General features: G+C 39.0%; 1 protein-coding gene across 20 annotated transcripts in view; it reads left to right on the forward strand.

Annotated features, from left to right (window-relative positions):
- The window catches only part of EIF4G3 (eukaryotic translation initiation factor 4 gamma 3), a 354,405-nt gene that overhangs the window by 179,256 nt on the left and 153,693 nt on the right, over window positions 1–21,456 (forward strand). For 12 of the 20 annotated variants that reach the window (XM_070777387.1, XM_070777392.1, XM_070777394.1 and 9 more), the window contains 4 exons: window positions 8,468–8,488; window positions 9,387–9,566; window positions 10,338–10,452; window positions 19,591–19,688. In XM_070777387.1, coding sequence (XP_070633488.1) covers window positions 8,468–8,488; window positions 9,387–9,566; window positions 10,338–10,452; window positions 19,591–19,688 — 414 coding nt within the window. The remainder of the gene's footprint in view (window positions 1–8,467; window positions 8,489–9,386; window positions 9,567–10,337; window positions 10,453–19,590; window positions 19,689–21,456) is intronic. The other 8 variants (XM_070777388.1, XM_070777393.1, XM_070777435.1 and 5 more) reach the window with 1 other exon arrangement.

The following is a 21,456-nucleotide window of genomic DNA, read 5'->3' on the forward strand; positions in this document are numbered from 1 at the left end:
AAGATGGGTTATTGAGATACAGCATAAATCCAGAGCATTGCTTTTGGATCTGAAAACTTCAGGTAGCTGGCTGCTTTTACTCTGATATTTTTCCTTTTTAAACACAAATTAAATTTTTTTCCCTTGTGCCTCACAGATTTAAGTAAGGAAATAGACAGCGTTGGCTCAGGCTGCTGCAGTAGCTACTTTGGAGAAGTGGAGTAGGGGAGACAGTGGTTGGAGTGGGACTGCTGAGCATCGGGTAGCTTGAACCAGTGTTGTGGGATGCCTTCGAGGACTTTGTTAGGAAGAGTTTGCATCTTGTATTCATGGATGGAGGGGCCAGTTTGGCTTGTTTTCCTATTCCTATGGAATTAGTATTGGCATTTTGGATAGAATAACCAGTTACGAAAAACTGCTCTCTATATTGCAGTTCCTTTAGCAACCTTTGGGCTAATACATGCCAGTGGAGTTCCTACAGTGACAGTTTAAGAAACAATGAAAAAAAATACCTCCGTACATTTCCAGATACCCTGTATGGAAGTGGTACTGTTTCTCATTTAAGAATGACTGGCTGAAGGCTGTAATTAAGACATCTCCTCAGACCTAAACCCTGAGAGTTTCATGGAGAAGGAGATGCTCATGATATGAAACAAGACATAGAGAGGCTTGCATAATGAAAGCAGTACTGTTGAAAACAAGTGTTGAAGGCGTAGAGAAAAGACACTTTTTTAGGGAAAATATTTATGTCCTGGGATATTTTTGGTTTCTTGTGCTTAGGACTCAAAGTTGAATGAAGGCCCCCCATTTTTTTTTTTTCCCCCATCTATGGCTGTTTGCTTTGGCCAGAAAGAGTCAAATCAAGGGTTAGAGTCAGTTTTGACTAGTTAGAATTAGTGAATGGATTTCTCAGTTCTCCTTTATTGCATTATTCATCAGCGGCTACCTTTCCAATCATGTATCCTTTCAGTGCTTTGATCTCATTTTTTTTTTCTTTTTATGAAATAATTTGGTGCTGGATGATGTTTTGATGTTTCTAAAGTCCTGTAGTACATATATAACTTTTCATAGATGTTTAGTAACAATTGTTTCCATAAACTGTTGACTAAAAAAGATGCACAAGGTGAGAGTTGTGGGTTAAGTTTTACTTGTGGCCAAATGAGGATGACAGCCCTGGAGACAGCATCTTAGATAGCTCTGAGAAACTGCTGCAGAGAGGCAGCGGGGAGGATCAGTGTATAGTGATTTTTGGTGAAAGGGGAGTACATTCAATCAAGCACACAGATTTTTGGAGAAGGTTGTTGCTAGTCTCTGTCCCTAGTCTCATGAAGGTTACTGCTGGTCACGAGGAGCAGACATCACCACAAGTAATTTTAGTGCTTTTCTGGTTGTGAGGAGATGTAAGAGTTGCTTCTTCTGAAACTATCTTCCTAAGGCCTGTTCTGCCAGTTTTTCCCAGAGCACAGAGGGCCTTATTCTTGATCTCCACCCTGAACTCCTTTCAGGGTGCGTTGAAGGTCAGTGGCTGCAGCAGTCTGTGATTTAATCCTTATGGAGGTAGATGGCAAGTGCCAATTTTTAGTTGGCAAAACGTTGCAAAGAAAAAAAGAATAGTTATTTAGATAAGCTATTTGATTCCTTATGAAAACACCGTCATCCAGTTTAGTAATCTGGAACTTATGTATTTTCTTTCTTTTTTGTGAGATGAAGTTATCAGAATTGAAGTGGAACAACAGGATTTTGGGTAGTTAACATTTTTAGTTTAAGAGAACCAAGAAACTGGTATACTGGTATAGGAAGTGTTTCTTGGAACTGCTTTCATTGAACAGATCTTTCCATAATCTTCTTAAGAGCCCAGCTAGGGCTCTGTTTGAGTCCCTCAAGTCAGAGGGATCCCGTGTTCTGAGTAAGGTTGTACCAGCCACATCATCTTCCTGGTACAGTTAATTTTTGGCTTTTGCAGGGAGTCTTTGGCCTAGTAATGATGTTCTTACTCTTTTTGCACTTTATAACCTGAAGAGAGCTTTAGCTTAAAATAACAGTAAAAGAAGTAGTCCTAACTTATTTTATATGCAGAACAATCTTGGCTTTAGAAATATGTCAACTATTTTTCTTGCAATGTTTGAAAATCCCGAGGTACCTAGAAACTGAAAGAACAGAACGTACACCCAGAACTGAAACAAGTGGCTTGGTATTATGTAGATCTGGTCTTTGAAGACTGTGTAGCTGTGGTTTAAAGTTACTGATGTTCCTGTCCTTATTTTACTTTTGACTTTCACAAGAAATATCAAGTGTTGGTTTTATACCATGGCTGAATAGTCTTTGCATTTTGAGGTAATTTAAATTGTTCATGGAACAAAAACATTTTGTAGTATGTTGATATATGATTTTAGTTCACATAGTGTTCAAAGGAATTGGATTTAGCATTAATAAATGATAAGCTTCACAAAACTTAACAGTGTTTGGCATCAAAGAATTGTTACCTGGTGGCAGGCGTTGAAACTATGCAAGTTTTCCTACTGTAATTTGGTTCTTTTTGCAAAAAGATTTTTTAAAAAGGAAGAAACAGTTGCCTTGCATTCCATCCTCTCCATTATGACCTCTAAAGGTTTCTGTACTCGAAGTTGTGCTGTTAAAATTGATGTCCTGGTCCCTGGTAGAGAAATATTTGTATTGCTCTAGGCAGTTTCTTAGATTTGGAAAATAAAATAAATGAAGGTTTTGAATTTGCCTCTAGGGCCAGACCTGGCATATCAGAGTTTAATGGATAGGAAATCTGATTAAGCATCTGTGCAGTCTTATTACCAGAACTCTTGTACTTTTCAGAGCTTAATGTAGGCCAGTGATGGGCAGTTTTATCTGGTACCTAACTCACAAGGAGTTACAGGGTGGCAGCAGAGACAGCGACGAAAATATAGGTTGGGAGTTGTCATAACTGGAATTCAATCTAACCTTTACTGTAAACTGACCTTTGACCTCAGCTTGATCTGTGAAATGGGTAAAATATGCTCACACGTGAAGTAATACTGAAGTATTATAATAAGAGCATGTATTTCCTGAGGGCATTGTGATAATTAAAAGTATCTGCCTGTCACAGTGCCTGACACATCCTAGGCCCCTGATAAGCGTCAGTTTCCTTTAGCACTGAGATGCCTTTCCCTTTCACCGAGCTATTTTTACCTGTGAATGAAGTGTTCTACAAGGATGCTTCTGTGTCCCAGACTCTGCGCTGTGATCTGACAGAACACTAGCTTGTTCCTGACAGAATCCTTAGGGACTTCTTTCCTCCATCTGACACAATCCTCTGAGGGAGCACTGTCTAATAGAAGCACATCTTCTGTATCTGTGCTGTTCACTACGGAAGCCATTAGTCACGTGTAGCTGTTGAGTGCTTGAATTATGCGTTGTGACCCAAGAATTGAATTTTTAATTAAATTTTAATTTAAGTAACCACATATGATTAGTGGCTGCCTATTGAACAGCTCAGCTATAGGGCTTAATTCCTTAGGTCTAATCTCCTAATTCTTAGTGAAATCTAAATTATCTGATAATATAGGCTATGTGCAGGAAAACACAAAGAATTTTAAATGAATAACCTTCATTATAAATTGTTGTAAGTCAGCAGAACATCTGATTCGTACTTGAGTGATATGCCATTATGTGGACTCTTTACCACTTGTCTTTTTCTAGCTCATCAGAAAATCATAACACTATTATTTTTCCTTGCACGCTTATTTTTTTTAAAAAAAGATATCGGAGGAGGTGATGGCACCCCACTCCAGTACTGTTGCCTGGAAAATCCCATGGATGGAGGAGCCTGGTAGGCTGTAGTCTGTGGGGTCGATAAGAGTTGGACACGACTGAGCGACTTCACTTTCACTTTCCACTTTCATGCATTGGAGAAGGAAATGGCAGCCCACTCCAGTGTTCTTGCCTGGAGAATCCCAGGGACGGAGAAGCCTGGTAGGCTGCAGTCCATGGGGTCGCACAGAGTCAGACACGACTGAAGTGACCTAGCAGCAGCAGCAGCAGCGTTAACCTAAAAGTTCTTAATTGAGAATCTGTTTATCCCTCCAGTAGGTTGAATTTATCAATACATATGCAAAAAACTAGGGATTTCAGAAGCATAGTTTTGATATGTTTTTATTGCTTTGCAAATTAATAAGTACTCAGTGGTTTTAGACGTAGGAAGAACTAACGTGACTGAATAAGTTTTTTATAGTTGCTGAAAATGAATAGGTGTTTTTCAAAGAATTTCTGATTATTATATAGATTTTTTTTTTTAGAGATGTCTTTGTCTTTTGATGATGTTAGGAGAACAAATTCATAAGAAATGTTATATTCTAATTGACAGCATCTTGGGAATTCCCTGGAGGTCCAGTGGTTGGCTTCATTGCAGGGGCCCGGATTCAGTCCTTGGTCAAGGAACTGAACTCCTGCAAGTTGCACAGCACACACACCACACCCCCCCCAACTAACCCTCCCCCCACCCACCACCAAAAAAAGAGAAATGGACATCATCTTCAAAAAGCAATATGACAGATGTTGTTGGCCAGGAAACTATGGTAAAGGTATAAATACTGTGTCTTTAGAAGGATTTTCCAAGAGGTAACATTTTCCTTTTTGCTTCTGTAGTGTTTCTGTGAAGGTCAGCAATCTTGAGTCCCCTATAAATTCAGCCTCTGTTTTAAATGTATCCTAGCCCTTTGGAGCTACCCAAAGTACCCCCTCAAATGGGGCTGTCCTCTTCCTCTGCCATTTTCCTGGCATACTAATGGGCCATACTAGTGAAAGACAGAAGACTGAACAGATTGAAATCAAGCTTGGAGATGATACTTATGTTGTACAAGGTTCTTCTCTCCTTGCCTGTCTCATTTCAGCGTTTTTATCAGTGACTTGGATTAATGCCTTGCCTGGCAAATTGGCTGATGGTGATGTAGTTTTGACATTACATGACATATTTTGAATACAGAAGATTCTATACAATCTGAAATGATGGGTTGAAATTAGCCAGATAAATTTTCAAAGGAATAAAACACTTGATTCCTATATGAGATTCAAATCACAACTGTAAGAGTACACAGAGAAGTAAAGAGCATGACTTATTGCCAGGTTATGTATAAAGAAGATTAAAGAGTTTAAGATGATTGTAACTCAGTACTAATTGGTAGTAAAATGTTTTGACAAAGGAGCTCCTGTGATCCTTGTTCATTAATGGAAGCATAATTGGCCAGAATAAAAGGGAGATATTGTTCCTTTATTCTGCAGCAGATATTTATTGAGTGAGGGCCTGGCACATTCTGGGCAGACCTGGAAATTTATATTCGGCTCTCTACTTTGAGAACTTTGAGCAGTGGGAGAAAATTGAGGAGAAAAGAGTAAGCTGTTTAGGGAATTTAAAAATCTTAGTTGGAATGACAAGGGGTTCAGAGTGGTGATTGACCTGGAACAAAAAACAGTGATAAGTTGCCAGCAATGGCAGGTTGTCACTTACAGAGAGGAAGGATTTGACTTCAATGTGAGTTTTGGGAGGGTAGATGTCAGACCAGAGGATTGGTGGTTCAAAAACGTTGGAGCCAGTAGAAGGAAGAACTTTAGTGGTGTCAGAACTCCCATTTAACAACACAGTAGAACTGTGTTGAGTTGCTAAAGTCTGATAACACCAAAGGCATGTTATTTAAGAGATTCAAACTTTAGGTATATGGTTAGACTAAATGGCCTGTACTGTGCTTCCAGAAGCAGGACGTGTTGCTTCTTTTAATGATTCTTCAGCACTCAGTGGAGAGGAAAAAGTATTCAGAAGCACTGGAAGCAGTTTGGGAAAGCCTGTTCATATCCACACTTTTTACTAACCTGTGGTTTGCTGCCATGCCTGCCCACTGTTAAATCTAATGCTGTATTTACAGTTGAATGGTTAAGAGGGAAGAGAATCCATATCTTTTTATTCCTTTGCATGTCCAGCCATTATACCTTTTCCTCTGTGTGTGTGTGTGTGAGAGAGAGAGAGAGAGAGAGACAGACAGACAGACAGAGAGATGTGGTTTTTTTAAAAAGAAGAAACAAGTTCCAAATAGCCTGTCACTGTAAAAATCTTAGTGCGGTAAAGCTGAGTAAATGTAAGCCTGTTAAATGTACCAGGGATAAAAAAAATGTATGAACAAGTTTCAGTAACTCTGAAGGAAATAGAGAATTAAGAGTCTTGTAGGAAGAAGAAATTTGTTTTCCTAACTGATAATACATGAGTTTTCATGAAGTGATTGATGGGGTGTTTTTGTTACCAATAATCAATTATGATTGATGTGCTACCCGTTAGCGTAGTTTGATAAATGTCCTGGCACATGCCTTCAGCTTTTGAAAAGAATTCTTCTGACTGACATATCACATGTTTGAAATTACAAAGGGTATTCTGTTTCATGAGAGGTAAGAGTGTGTAACAGTTACAAGTACAGGCTCAGAACCTGAATATGTTTAAATTATACATGGGAGACCTTTAGGATGTTACTAATCTCGCCATCCCTCTCAATTTCCTCATATATCTATCTAATAGTGGTGTTAATAATAGTATCTGCCTTAGAGATTTGTAATGAGGATTAACTTAATATGTATATGTAAAGTGCTGAGAGTGGTACCTGGTAACTGAAAGTGCTATATGAATCTTTATTGATGTTATTTAGTGTGCATGTTTAATACATTTTTTAGTTTCAAAGCTGAAGTCTTAGTTTATTTAAAAAAAAGTATATTGTATGTCCACATAAACACAAGTTTAGTGTTTTACTGGCTCAGGTATATGTTATTATGAGTATCATTAGAAACATTTGTTTGTTTCTCTTTCAAAACAGCTAAAGCAAACAGTCTTATCCTGTTCAGAAATCTCCTTGAGTAAAATGTAATCTCAGTTATTCTAGACAAGCTGGTTAAAAATTAGAGCAGAACAGTTAGAAGACAGTGGTAAGAAAAGTGGTTATGGGAAAACTGAACCCCTATTTTTCTTGTGAATGAATAAGTGAATGGAATAGTTTCCTTTCTCCCTCTAGCCCCCTCACGTCCCTGTAACACCATGTGTCTTCAAAGGCAATAAGTACTTTGACAAAAGTAGTTGATAATAACCACAGTGGATCATCACGTGTGTGCGTTTGATCCTCTCCTTGTCTTGGCTGCCCTCTAGAGTTCATGGAAGGGAATCTTACAGAATTAATCGTATCCAGTGTGCCTGACATCTAGGAGTGCTCCATATATTGAGCCAGATGAATGACCCTGCTCTCCTTGAGTCTTGTAACAGCTTTGTGGCTCCTGATACATATACTGCGTTACAAAAAACGCCTCGGTTCATTCCTGAAGTGTGGTTACAGCTCACATATGTTGATGAAAAATAGATTCTGTCTACTGTGTACTTAAGAGAAGTGAAGTCTAGCATGGGAAGTTTACTAGTCCAATGTTCTTGTTTTAACTGACAGAAATTCTTGTGTCTGTCACCAAAACTGTGTCATTAGAGATAATTTGAAGACTATTGTCTCTGTAATCCAGCCCAGGCTCCTCCTGCTTCTCGAATTTTCTTTTCATCTTCACCAACTACTCTCTGGTTTTCCCCATTCACTTCATTCTCCTGCTATACCTTCCTGTCTGTTCCTTTTCTGTCCCTTATTCTCTTTAGGGTTTTCTTTGCCCTGGGGTATGAGGGCTGAATGGGGATGAGCCTTGGGCACTGGATTCCAGGTTTTCCAATTCAACACAAGATGAAAAGTTACTTCCTACCACCTGTGGGTAGCTTGATACTCAAGAGTAGGACACGATAAAACCTGAGCAGGCCCAAAGGTCAGACTTGCCTTTATTAGGACCAATAGCAACACTCACATCTGGAATCATAAGACAACTCGGGAGGTTTTGGAGCTGAACATTTTTAGACTACTACTGTATTTCCCATTTTAAACCTGTAGGTGGCCTCTTACATACCTAGTTAGTTGAAAAGAGCAATTTTCTGTCATAAGGAATCTGGTAAAAGTTGACAAGTTTAGGTGTTTCTTAGCACTTTCACAAACTTGGAAAGTAACCAAATGGTACTCCTCCTGTTACTGCTCGTCTCCACTCAAGATGAAAAGTAGGTCTTAGCTGAATAACTAATGCTGAATCATATCATGGGGTCCATGAGAGCCAGGAATAGGCCTCTGTAGTTCCAGCTGTGCTTGTCCAGTAAGCAGACATTTCCTTCCAAGCTGTTAAGACTTGTGGCTGTACTATTAGAATATTTTTGCCTCTGGATTTATTTACTTTGATTAAATGTCGTTTGATTCTTGAGTTCCACGTGCCCTTGAATTCTCAAGTGGAGAACTGTCATTCTGACTTTCTGATCTTTCTTCTTCTCCTATTATTACTGAATAGAAAGATGTTTTTGCTGAGCTGCATGCTATGTCCTGCCCCTTCCTACTGATCTGTAAGCTTTTCCATTGGCTTTCTTTCTGTTTCCTGCTGCTTTCTTGCTTCATAATTGAAGGGAGGATTCAGACCCATCCAGGTAACAAACTACCGGTTCTGCATGGCGTCCTTATTTCTCCATTCCCTTATTATTGTCCTAAGAGCGAGAGTGACTGTGTGCTGACGCATACGTGCGCTCACAGTGGGAATTTCCTATTGGTATATTGTTTCAAGGCTTTTAAGCCCGCAGTGAGAACCATAAACAACCACAAGTACTGGTTGCCATTTGAAAGTTCCTTCCAGACCATTCAAAGGCCTGTCTAGATTTTCTACTTTTATCGCAAACTGTTTGAGAAAGCAAAACTGGGTTCAGTTCCGTATGAGATTGCCACTGTTTTCAAAATGAAGGCTTTTCCCATTATATGTCAATTAGCATGTGACACCCTCACAGTTAAGTTTAATTTAATTTGACCTCAATAAACTGAGATGAAAGTTTTAATGTCCAGACAGATTTTTGTTGTTGTTATTGTAAATGTTTTATAAATGACTTGACTGGTATTTTTTTAGGGGACTACTTTAGCTTTTAATAAGTTGATAATGAGCCATCAACTCTTCATGAAAGCAGGAATGCTTTTATATAATACAGCAGAACAACTTTTAGAGAGATACCAACTGCCCCTTTTGTTATATTTTACCACACATTTTAACATTAATCGTTTGTGGTATAGAACTTTTAGTTTCAATTAGTTGAGACTTCATTTTAAAAGTGAAACTGCCCTACTGTTTTCAAATGAGTGACAACGTTGATCAAAACTTGAATTAGTGTGGCTGGGCCTCATGTAGAATGTTTTTTTTTTGTGAAATGTTATATTGTATTTCTAATTCAAGTTATTAAGATTTTTGTTAGTGGAAAAAAAGGAGAAAGCTCATGATAGTAAAATCTATATACTGCCTTTTGTAAAAATAAATAAATAAATCTTTTTTTCTCCCCTCCTCAGTTTTTCCAGAGGCCTCAAATACAGCCTCCCAGAGCCACCATCCCGAACAGCAGCCCTTCCATTCGACCCGGTGCACAGACACCCACTGCAGTGTATCAGGCCAATCAGCACATCATGATGGTTAACCATCTGCCCATGCCGTACCCAGTGCCCCAGGGTCCTCAGTACTGTATACCACAGGTAAAGTATCTCTCAGATCCACGTGGTCTGTCAGTAGCAGCGTGGGGATTAACTCAGATTCTCACCAGGGGGAGCAGGGAGGATGGCTTATGGCATCGATTTTTAGTGATGTGTGAACTTTTTTGTTGGATGTAAATCTAAGCCATTTTGTCGTTTTTCATAATATTGTTAAGGAGGTATTTTTTTCATCTCTTGAAATTTTCTAAGATGATAGAGAAATTGTTTTTATATCCTATCTTTCCCCCAGTCCCTTACCCACAGTCAGTTGCTCTAAAGTAGACTCAGTAACTAGCTGTTCCAGGGATGTTGTTCAATGTCATTGAAAGCTGTCAGCCTGAAATAATTTTTCAGTGAGCTGACATCTGCCTGTGCTCTCATTTGCTATATGACTGTTCGTAAGGCACACCTTTTTCTTCATCCTCATTGCATCTTTTTTAAAATTGAAGTACCGTTGATTTACAGTACTGTGTTAGTTTCAGATGTGTGGCAAGTGGTTCAGTTATACCTATGTATATTTAGTTTTTTAGTTCCTTTCCATTATAGGTTATTACAAGATACCGAATTTAGTTCCCTGTACTATACAGTAAATCCGTGTTTTTGTCTACTCATTGCATCTTAATGGACAGCAAGCATTTTGAATGTGTTTAACAAAGTGACTTCACCTCCTTTAAATGATTCTCTCTCTCTCACACACACATACCCACCCCTTTGTTTTTCCATAGCAAGCTACTTTCATGGTATTTATCAGTGTCTGTAACTCCTCTCTTCTAGTACCGTCACAGTGGCCCTCCGTATGTTGGCCCACCACAACAGTACCCGGTTCAACCACCAGGACCAGGTCCTTTTTATCCTGGGCCAGGACCTGGGGACTTCCCCAGTGCTTACGGTAAGTGTGAAAATTTGAGCAATTTCTGCTAGTGTGTTGTGCTCATTCCATTTTGTTGTGTAGCAGGGCGGTTTAGATAGTGAGATTTGGTGGTGTGAACGTGAAAAGTGTTAGCGCACAGTCGTGTCCAGCTCTCTGCGACCCCATGGACTGCAGCCCGCCAGACTCCCTGCCCACGGCATTCTCCAGGCCAGAACACTGGAGTGGGTTGCCATTCCCTTCTCCAGGGGATCTTCCCAACCCAGGGATCAAACCCAGGTCTGCTGCATTGCAGACAGATTCTTTACCATCTGTACCACAGGGAAGGATTTTTAAACAAAATGTTGCAAACAGTTCTGACCTGAAAGCTTTGTTTTAAGAGAGTGGCATATAAGGAAAGAGTATTATAGAAATGTATTTAGTTAATGACACCTTCTGAAGGAGCTAGTAATTCTGTCCTGAAAGAGCCCATGTCTCAGTCTGATGTCTCCTACCAGCTCATCATTACCTAGATTTTTACTGGATTTTTGCTAATGGCATAAATATACCTTATCTCCCTTTCATGATTTCTTTTTTCCTAAGCATTTACCAAAACATTAGCTGATGTTTTCCCACTGGAATGTGATATTCATGAAGGCAGGGAATTTTGTTTGTTTTGTTTACCGCTCTATCCCTAGTACCTCGAGGACAGTGACTGGCAGGCACTTAAAGAATATACATGGGATGCCTGGATTTAACTCAGAGTACCTGTGATTCCTTTTCTGCAGAATTGTGGTGATATCTGAGTCATGGGGAGGTTTTGAGAATTAGTTAAGTGAAAATGCCTTGAGAAACTACAAGTGCTTTGAGTGTACCAAAGCAAGCACCATGTTTTTACTTGGTGTGTGAACCAGTGCTAAATCAGGAGTAATAAAAATTACTTATCTTATTCAGTAAGCATCTGTGACATCCCACACTTGTTTTATTCCATAGAAAGCCAATTTTAAGTTGTAAAATCAGTGAATACTAGAAAAATTAAACTTTAAGAATCAGTAAACATCAATCTTCTCTGTTACAGCAAGGAAATATTAAAATTTTAACTTGTTCTTTTAAGATGGTTATCTGCCATAGAAAAACATGTATCCAGTAACTATTTTCCTAACACTGGGATTAGTTCCTCAGTTAAAAACCTTTTAGAATAATCTATGGGTATTAGAATACGCCAAGGAGATTTCCCTTAGGTTTTCAGGTGAAATAGGCAAAGCAGCCAAGTGTTTGCCTAGCTTTACTTCTTTTAGAAAAGGAAAACCTTCCTATTACTTTGAAACTGCTGTTTCAAAATGGTATTCTTTATAACTTCATTATATGTCTCAGATATATATATGTTTATTTAACATGGCTTTATTAAGTGATATTTTCACTAAGAAATACTTGATATTTTCGGGATAATGAACATACTCACATATATTTTAAAGGCAAGTTGTATGTGCACATTACTCAGCTTTGACATAGAATATTGCTAGCACTGTTGAGGTACTTGTACACCTTGAACTTAACTTTTAAGACACAGTTTCACACAAGTCTAGTGTCTTTGTACTTGTACACTTTGTACTTGCTCTGAAAATTATTTTGAAGTGTAAATTTGGCTGTTGTTATCTTGAATTAATTGAAGAGAAAAACTTCAAGATGAGATTATCTCTCACAGTAAACATGCTAAAATTAATAGTATTTCTTCTTTAACCTCATGTTGCAAAAGGAATGCAGGTATATCTTTGAATTTATAGAATCATTTTGAAAAGTATCTCACCTACCGGGGTCCAGCCCCGGTGGAGTCGGGTTTCGAAGGGGAGACAGCTTCGGCGATCAGGATACGATAGAATTAAAGATATCAAGAGTGGTTAAATAAGGATAGCTCAGTGGGAAAATTCAGTGGAGAAAAGAGGCTGAATAACTTGGTTTACGTGGAAAGCTAATAAAATTCCAAAATAAGGAATTTGCGTCACCTACGTAGTCCGCAGGCGTCCTCCCGTTCTCCCGAAGGAGAGGAGATACTAAGGCCTCCACGGTCAGATCTTAGAAGCCCAGGCAAAATTAGTAGGCTTGACGAGCCTCCACACCCCAGATGGAAATTCAGCCAGAAGGTGAGAGAAAGAACAACATAGGGAGACCAAGTTCGGAGAATAAGGCCCGCACTTTATTTTCCAAAGTAGTTTTTATACCTTAAGTTGTGCATAGAGTATAATGGGGGAAGGGGTAGAGTCAGCAATAAGCCAGGCTTTCTTCCTGCTAACTTATCATATGCAAAAGTTTAGGTGAATTACATCATCTTCTGGCCAAGAGGCCTGTTAACATTTTAAGATCCTTTCTTTAGAAAACTTATTTTTCTCTAAAGGTGATTATTCTAAAGTCAGGCGCCACCCTCCAAAAGCATTAGATAAAGTTGCATTCCTATAGGGCAAAGGTGTGATGGGCTATAACAAGAAAAGAATTAACTCAAGGGTCCAATGTTACAAACATTAAAGGTACTACTTACATTCCTATACACCAATTATATTAATCAATACACTGCCAGGGACACAGTAGGTAAAGGATAAGGAAACTTAGCAGCAAACATTGGCCCGACAAGTGAAAAACCCTTCATCAGTACAATTTCTAATCAATCTTTTAATTGCTCAAAGGAATCTGTATTTAGACAATTTAAACACTCTTGTCATGCCCAGGAACTTTATTAACTGGAGCTGTAAGTTAACTCTTTTTCAGAGAGAGGTGGTGGTGGACAGCCCCCCGTAAAGTCAGAGGTGTAGGTGAGAGCACAAAGCAGAAAGTAGGCAGACTCTGGTTTTGGGGGTAGATGCTCGAGAATTTCCAAGAGGACTCCTGAGGCTCCATCCCGCCTTTGTGTATGCTGAGCCTCCTTCCTCATGACCTTTGCCACGGGCGGAGTCTACTATTTATTTACAGATCACATAAATGACTTTCTGACTCACAAAATATCATCATTATTATAAGTCTGTGCCAGGCCTCTTTCTTGCTCCTAGTACTACTGCTGTAGTATATATGGAAACAATATAGATGAGTTTAACAATAGGGAAATATTTTGATGATGTGTATATACAGTATTACAACATTTTGGTTTTATTTATTGAGGTGTAATTATATCTCAGATATTGTTAATGTCTGTTCTTTTTGATAGATAATCTTTTTCCCCAGGAAATTCTTACTTAGATCTAATAAGACACTGAGTAGGTAGTTTATCACCTAGATTAAAACACTATTTCCCTAGTTTCCTTAAGATTAGAAAGACAATTTAAAAGTTTTCCATTTTGAAAGTAACCAATGATGGAAAGTACAAATAATATAGATAGGACATAAAAGGTTGAAGTAGTCAGTTTCTCTTCTTCCTTACTCCCTAAAGAAATAATGATTTAACAGATTGATATATATTTTTCATTTGTTTTAAATAATTTTAGAGCAAATGAACTTAGACTGTTTTTAATGTTCTGAAACTTTCCAATTTTTCCCACCATCTCACAGTGTATTCATGGACATCTCTTCATTTCATCACATTTAGAATTTCAAGCTACATTTATTCTAAGAATAAATCATAATTAATCTTTTCTCTGATAGAACTTTAGGTTCTTCTTTTGTCCTTTGGGCAGACGTTTTCATTTTAAAACATGTCACTAGTTAATATGCTTTTATCAGAATCAAAAGTTGTAATCTAATGGTTCCCATCAATTATTGGTCCTTCTCCTGTACTGCTTTATGTCAGCTGGCATGGTCTTATGGTCTTGAAGCCATAAACATTCCCTTCTATCTCCTCTTTTTAGAAACTCCCTTTCTCTTACCTTTCCACTCCTGTTTCTTAATTCTTCTCTGATTCTGGTGCCTCCCTTTTTCATTGGGTAAATGTGGGTGTAGGGACAGGATCCTAGTCCTGTGTTCCAAAGCCAAGAGTCCTCTCTTCTAGTGCAGAGGACCTTCTTTTCTCTGAACTGGCTAGGAATGAATCCAAGACTTGTTCACTCTTGCCCTTCTGCTGGAGTTTGTGAGTTGAGTGGACTGTGCCCTCTCCCCACACCCCAGAGTTCTTAGTTCTTCATCTGTAACGTTGGAGTTCACTCCATCATACTAACAGTTTACCCCCTGCTTGGTTTAAACCTTGAATAGTGATTCTCAAAAATATTAGCTACATTGAATTCCAGTAACTAAGATCATAGAGTTTTGTAGAATATTTGCAGTGTTTCTACAGTGTTGAGGGAAAAATAACTAATGAGTAGTATTTGCTCAGTGTCACTTTTCAATTTTTCTCTTGTCAGTGTTTTCTAAATACTCTGATATGTGTTATGTCAGAAAAATACCTCATGGAGATAAATTATTTCCAGGCCAACCCTAGTTGGTGATTGCCCAAAGTGAAAAATACACTTTTGGGGAGCAAAACGATGTGGTTAATGGTGGGAGTGATGTTGGGAAAGAAAAAAAGGGTTGAGAATTTGCAGTGGTAGATGGCCCCATTTTCTCTTCAAACTGGTGTACTCTCCTTCTTTCTCACTCTGTCATGTCATTTCCTTTTCCTTCTGTCATCTTCTTTCTACTCTTTTCCTGAGTCTCTGTGGGGGCTTGGGCACCTGGTTGAGTTCTTAAGAGCTGAGGGAGTCATCGTCCCGCATGGTTTGTGTAGGTGGGTAACTTTTGGCATCAAATTTAGTTTGATTGTGTTTTTGCAAAGCAGCAATACTGTGTTCAGTGATGAGGTTATGTACCACATTATTATTATGATGGGTATAATACAGGATACATTGATTTTATGTGCCAACCTGCATACTTAACCACTATATTTTCTTTGTTTCTATGGAAAATTGAAGATTTTTGAAAGGTTTTGGAAGACCTGCAATATATAAGACATTTGGGCTAGGTATTTTCTGGAATGTAGATGTTGAGGTATTATTCGCCCTGCCTTTCAGAATTAATTTGTGTGGTGTTTATGCTTGGGGTTTTGCCAATGAGAAGTAGTCTGATTTTTTTCCCCAGCCCTTTCAATATCTTGGGCAAGTAAAATAAATAGAAAGTAAAATAAAGGAGGAAACATACGTAACTATTACATTTAAAATTTTGCCAGTAAGGCTTTTAAATAAAACTGCTATTTATTGTATTGTTTCATATAGGAAGCCCACTTTAATAACAAAGGAATAGGACTGAAATAATTTTAAGGCAGGAACAGTCCTTTCCAATAGTGTCCAGGTTGGCAAGCTTATAATTATATGTGTGTATATTTTGTGGTTATTATTTTATAAATATTGCCATGTATTATTGACAACTTTTGTATAGACCCAGGTTCGGAGAACCACTGATAGAATAAGAGTCAGCAAGCGTTTTCTCTGATGGGCTGTGTATAGTAAATAGGTTACGCTTTGCAGATCTGCTGCAACTGTTCAACTCTTCCATAGTAGTGGGAAACCAGTCAGAGAGAGTAGTGTTGTCTGTAGATATCTTCCCATAATACTTTATTTACAAAACAAATGGTATTAAGCTGAATTTGGACCTGCTGATGTAGACAGATCTACCTCCTTCCATGAATAGGAGGTCCAGAAACATTAAGTAATTTGCCTAATATGTGCATGCATATGTATATGCAAATGAGGTGATTTACATTTTTAATAGAATAGATAAATGTTTTTTAAATGTCTTTGCGTATGTAAGAGGTTGGATTAGGTTATAAAGTAAAACTATTGTCTGGTAGGGTAGAAGGCCTGCTCTGCTGGGATCTACAGTTGATTAACTGTTTTACTAATTCAGTGTTTAATCACCACCATATTGAGACTTGGAGAAGGCAATGGCACCCTACTCCAGTACTCTTGCCTGGAAAATCCCGTGGACGGAGGAGCCTGGTAGGCTGCAGTCCATGGGGTCGCTAAGAGTCGGGCATGACTGAGCGACTTCACTTTCACGTTTCACTTTCATGCATTGGAGAAGGAACTGGCAACCCACTCCAGTGTTCTTGCCTGGAGAATCCCAGGGACCGGAGAGCCTGGTGGGCTGCCGTCTATGGGGTCACACAGAGTCGGACACAACTGAAGTGACTTAGCAGCAGCAGCAGCATACTAAGACTATTCCTATTCTCTCAGGTTTATTCAGCTGGTATTTATTGTGCATATATTGTACATCAGCTTCTGCCCCAGTCATGGTGACTCGAAAATATTTCATTAGAAGAATCTGATTTTTTTAAGGGATGTTTCACCTTTTACCTTTTGAATCTTATTTCACTTAGCTTAAAAAATATGGCAGGGTGAGCAAATTGTATTGCTTGGGTAGCAGCATTTGACACCAATTTTAGGGTGTTGTTTTCTGAGTTTGGGAGCTATTGACGTAATGTGGTAGCATAGAATTGCTTATTTGAGTTCTACTTTGTTAGTTCTTTGCTCAGTACTAGAGGATGGCTAAAGTGTTTTTTGTCTTTTAACCTATTCAGAGGGCTTCCCTGGTAGCTCAAGACTGTCAAGAATCTGCCCACAATACAGGAGACCCAGGTTCAGTCCCTGGGTTGGGAAGATCTCCTGGAGAAGGGAATGGCAAGCCACTCCAGTCTTCTTGCCTTGAGAATTCCATGGACAGAGGAGCCTGATGGGTTGCAACCCACGGGGTCGCAAAGAGTTGGGCACGACTGAACCACTAACACACACATACACACAACCTACTCAAGTCCTAGTTGTGCTGTTAGATCAGTCCTGTTTAGTTATTTTCCAAATCTGATTCTCAAAACCGGATTGATCCCTGCAGAGTTCTGATACTGAAAATCATAGTGCTTCCAAGAATTTTCCACTTGAAGATTATTATGATAATGGTGGGATGTTGATGTCGATAATGACAGTGATAATAGAGCTACATTATTTGACTTTTTACTAAAGTACCAAGGATTTTTACCAGTATTAACTACCTTAGTACACATTTGTCCTTCTTGTTACTTTGGCTGCTAAAGGCCAGCCATGCCTTATGTACCCGTCATGTATGTATATACCCATTTAAGGCTGTTTACTCTGCAGTTCTCGTCTGTCTTTCCTGTTAATATCATTTTCTTCTCCCTCTGCTGGATTAGTTCCATCAGCATACAGGTATACTATTTCATTCCCATCTTTTCTTAAAAAAGGTTTGTTTTACTTCATATTTTTGTCCACCCATAGCCCATTTTTCTACTTCCTTTTAAAGCTTTTAAGAAAAAGAGCTATCTATAGTGTCTTCATTTTCTTTCGTCTCATTCATTACTGAACCCGCCCTAATGAGGATGCACACTCCACCCCAGTCTAAGCAACTTTTGTCAAGGTCACCAGTGAATTTCATTATGCTAAACCTTACCTGACGTCCCAGTACCATCTGACATAGTTCAGCGCTCTGCCCATTCTTAGACCGTTTTCTTCACTTCAGCCGCTGCCTTGGTTTTCTGCTTCATTTCCTTTGCTGCGTTTTCTTCATATCTGTGGCCTCTAATCAACATAAAGTGCCTTGGTAATTCCGTGGTGGTCCAGTGGTGAGGACTCTGTACTTTGACTGCTCTGGGCCCAGATTCAATCCCTGATCAGGGAGCTAAGATCCCACAAGGCATGTAACACAGCCAAAAGAAAAAAAAAGGTACTACTTTAAAAAATAAATAATATAGAGTGCTTCAAAGATTAGTCCTTGGGCTTCTTTTCTGTTTGTACTCATTTCCTGGGTTACCCAGTGTCATGGTTTAAATATTGTCCGTATAGTCTAATTCCAAAACGAATACCTATTCTCTGGCTCCAGACTTGAGCCTCTTTTTGTATATTTGATATCTTGGTTTGAAAGTCTGATAAGAAGCTCAAAACTTTTCATGTCCAAAATTGAACTCTTGATTTTTCTGCCCTAATGTCTTACTTTTCCTCATCCCAGTAAATACATAAATAAATAAATAACACAATAAATAGAACCTCATTCTTCCATTTGCTCAAACAAAAGACCTTAAGAATTTTCCTTGACAGTTCTTTCTCTCATACTCACATCCCATCCATTAGCAAGTCTGTAGGCTCTGTCTTCAAAAATATCCAGTATCTGACCCCTTCTTACCACCTCTACTATAAGTACTCTGGTTTAATACTAATTGTAATAATAGTCAAAGTTTTGAAAGCTAAAAAGGATTCATTCAGGCAGAAGGCCAGTGTAGTCAAAGGCATGAACAATGCTGAGATTGATGTACACAAGGGATAGGAATAGGTTGTCCCTGGAGCAAAGGTGTGGAGTTTGAGAATGGTAGAAAATGTAGTTAGAAAGGTAGAACCTGGATACTTAGTGAAAGTGAAAGTTGCTCAGTTGTGTCCGACTGTTTGTGACCCCATAGACTGTAGAGTCCATGGAATTCTCCAGGTCACAATACTGGAGTGGGTAGCCTTTCCCTTCTCCAGGGATCTTCCCAACCCAGGGATTAAACCCAGGTCTCCCACATTGTGGGTAGATTCTTTACCAGCTGAGCTATAAGGGAAGCCCTGGATCCTTAAGTATCTGGACTTTATCTTTAGGCTGCTTTTTACCAGCCTTTTTACAGCCCCAACAATAGCATTATTCAAGCCTTTATGATGGCTCCCTGTGGCAGTGGTTCTCTGCAAGTAGAGAGAAGAATTAGACCACCCCAGCCCACATGATATTGGAGAAGGAAATGGTAACCCACTCCAGTGTTCTTGCCTGGAGAATCCCAGGGATGGGGGAGCCTAGCGGGCTGCCGTCTATGGGGTCGCACAGAGTCGGACACAACTGAAGCGACTTAGGAGCAGCAGCCCACAAGATGATGAGCTGTATTATCCAGCCCCTGACCAAACCCACATGCAGAACATATTCACACAAACCTTAGTTTGAAAATCACGTTTGGAGGCAGTGAGCACCCAGAGTAGATTTTTTTTTAAAAGCAATAACTCTGGTGTCAGTTTGTAGGAGTTGGTTATTTAATTGCTTTTTTCTAGTGGATGCTGAAAAAGAAAATATGACTGTTTGGGAATCATTCTTTAACCACTTAGTAGCTGAAAGGGGTGAGCTAGTGGAAAGAGATAAGTGAGAAGGATGCTTGTTTTTTTACATTTTTAAAACTAATTGTCTAGATTCACAGTGTCATTACCAGTCTTATAGTTGTTGACAAAGTAACTGAATGCTTTTTTTCACTGTTTTCTAATTCCTTAGGAACGCCTTTTTACCCAAGTCAGCCAGTGTACCAGTCAGCACCTATCATAGTGCCTACGCAGCAGCAGCCCCCTCCAGCCAAGAGAGAGAAAAAAACAGTAAGAGATGTTTATTAGTTTTTCTCATTTTAAAATTGAATGTCCATTTTCTATCAAGTAAGTTTACCTACACCTGTACTAATTACTCACCTCAGTTCACAAATGAGGGCTAATTTTTGTTCCTCCCTTATATCCTGTCCACTACACCTGGAGGATTTGTTTGAGCCTGTAATGAGATGGTGCAAGTACCCTTTGCTTAATGTCAGTTTTCAACATGCGCTAAGCTAGCTATGCTAACTGCCATGCAGCTCTAGAACTGGGAAGGTTTAGTCTTCTGAGGTCTTACTAAGTGAGAGCAATTTGAGCTGAGTTTTCACATCCATATTGTCTTTTAACCTTAGACGTAATCAGCTATATATTCAAATATGAATTGACGGGGAAAGAAGCACAAGAAAAAATAGACTACTGAGCACAACGAGGAAAATCTTTCTGATGGAGCAGATTTAAGAAACAGAAAGCAGAATTTAGAAAATGTGTTGTAATTGTTTTTAATAAATTTAACAGAAGCTTTGCCGCTGTCCATTCAGTCAGGCCTAAGGGAATTAGGGCACAGTAGTATGAACTATGCACTGTAGAATATTTTATAGAAGAGTGGCTTGCAGTCTTTTAAAACATCAGAACACAAATGAGTGGTACTTATAAGAGTGTCTCAGATTCACACAGATAAAATAGATTGCTGCTGCTAAGTCACTTCAGTCGTGTCCGACTCTGTGCAGCCCCATAGACAGCAGCCCATTAGGCTCCTCTGTCCCCGGGATTCTCCCGGCAAGAACACTGGAGTGGGTTGCCAGTTCCTTCTCCAATGCATGAAAGTGAAAAGTGAAAGTAAAGTCGCTCAGTCGTCCCCGACTCTTCGCGACCCCATGGTCTGCAGCCTACCAGGCTCCTCTGTCCATGGGAGTTTCCAGGCAAGAGTACTCCAGTGGGTTGCCATTGCCTTCTCCGAAATAGATGTGAGTGACATCTTAAAATTACTCTCATTTAATAAAAATTAATTAGGTTCAGAATTAGTTTTGTTTTTCTAATCAGACGTAAATTGTTTGTGCATATGTCATAATAAACAAGACATGCTCGTGTGTCTTGACACTACAGGTGAAAACCTGTGCTTTGGAAATGTTGAAACAGCATGGTAGATGTAGGACTTGAACATTCTTAGAATGCAGAAGAGTTAATTTTAAAAAAAAGCAGTAAAAACAGAAGACTATTAATACATGTGACTGAAGAAGGGAGAACAAATAGATTGAAAAATAATACGTAAAACTATAGTAGAAACAAGATTCTGTAACTGATAGTAGAAATCTTAAGCCTCTTCCCTAGAACACTTCCAGGTTCAGGCGGTTTTATTAGTGAGTGCTTTGAAATTTTGAAGAAGCCACGGATGGCTTGGTAAGCTCTGGGTTTAATGACGAGCAGAGGCGGGTTCTATGTCTCAGCATTGTCCCAGGACGAAAGGCCTAGACCCAGGCGTTCCATCTTCATGCAGTACTTCTCCACTGTTGTCTGTAAACACAGGCCCTAACCAGATGACAGGAATACCATCCACATTGTTCCGTATCTTGTATCTTTTCATTTACCAATACATCTTGACAGTCACTGTATATTAGTATGTGTAGAGCAGTCTCATTCTTTCTACTGCGGTTTGTTGTTTAAGTGTAAGGATGTAATATAAAGTTTTAACTACTATGTTTTTGATCAGCCTTTAAGATCTTTTTGTGTCTTTGCTGAAAAAAGCATTGCATTGAGCATCTTTACATACGTATATAAGGTT

Source organism: Bos indicus, chromosome 2 (genome assembly GCF_029378745.1).
Source record: "Bos indicus isolate NIAB-ARS_2022 breed Sahiwal x Tharparkar chromosome 2, NIAB-ARS_B.indTharparkar_mat_pri_1.0, whole genome shotgun sequence".
NCBI classification, from domain to species: domain Eukaryota; kingdom Metazoa; phylum Chordata; class Mammalia; order Artiodactyla; family Bovidae; genus Bos; species Bos indicus.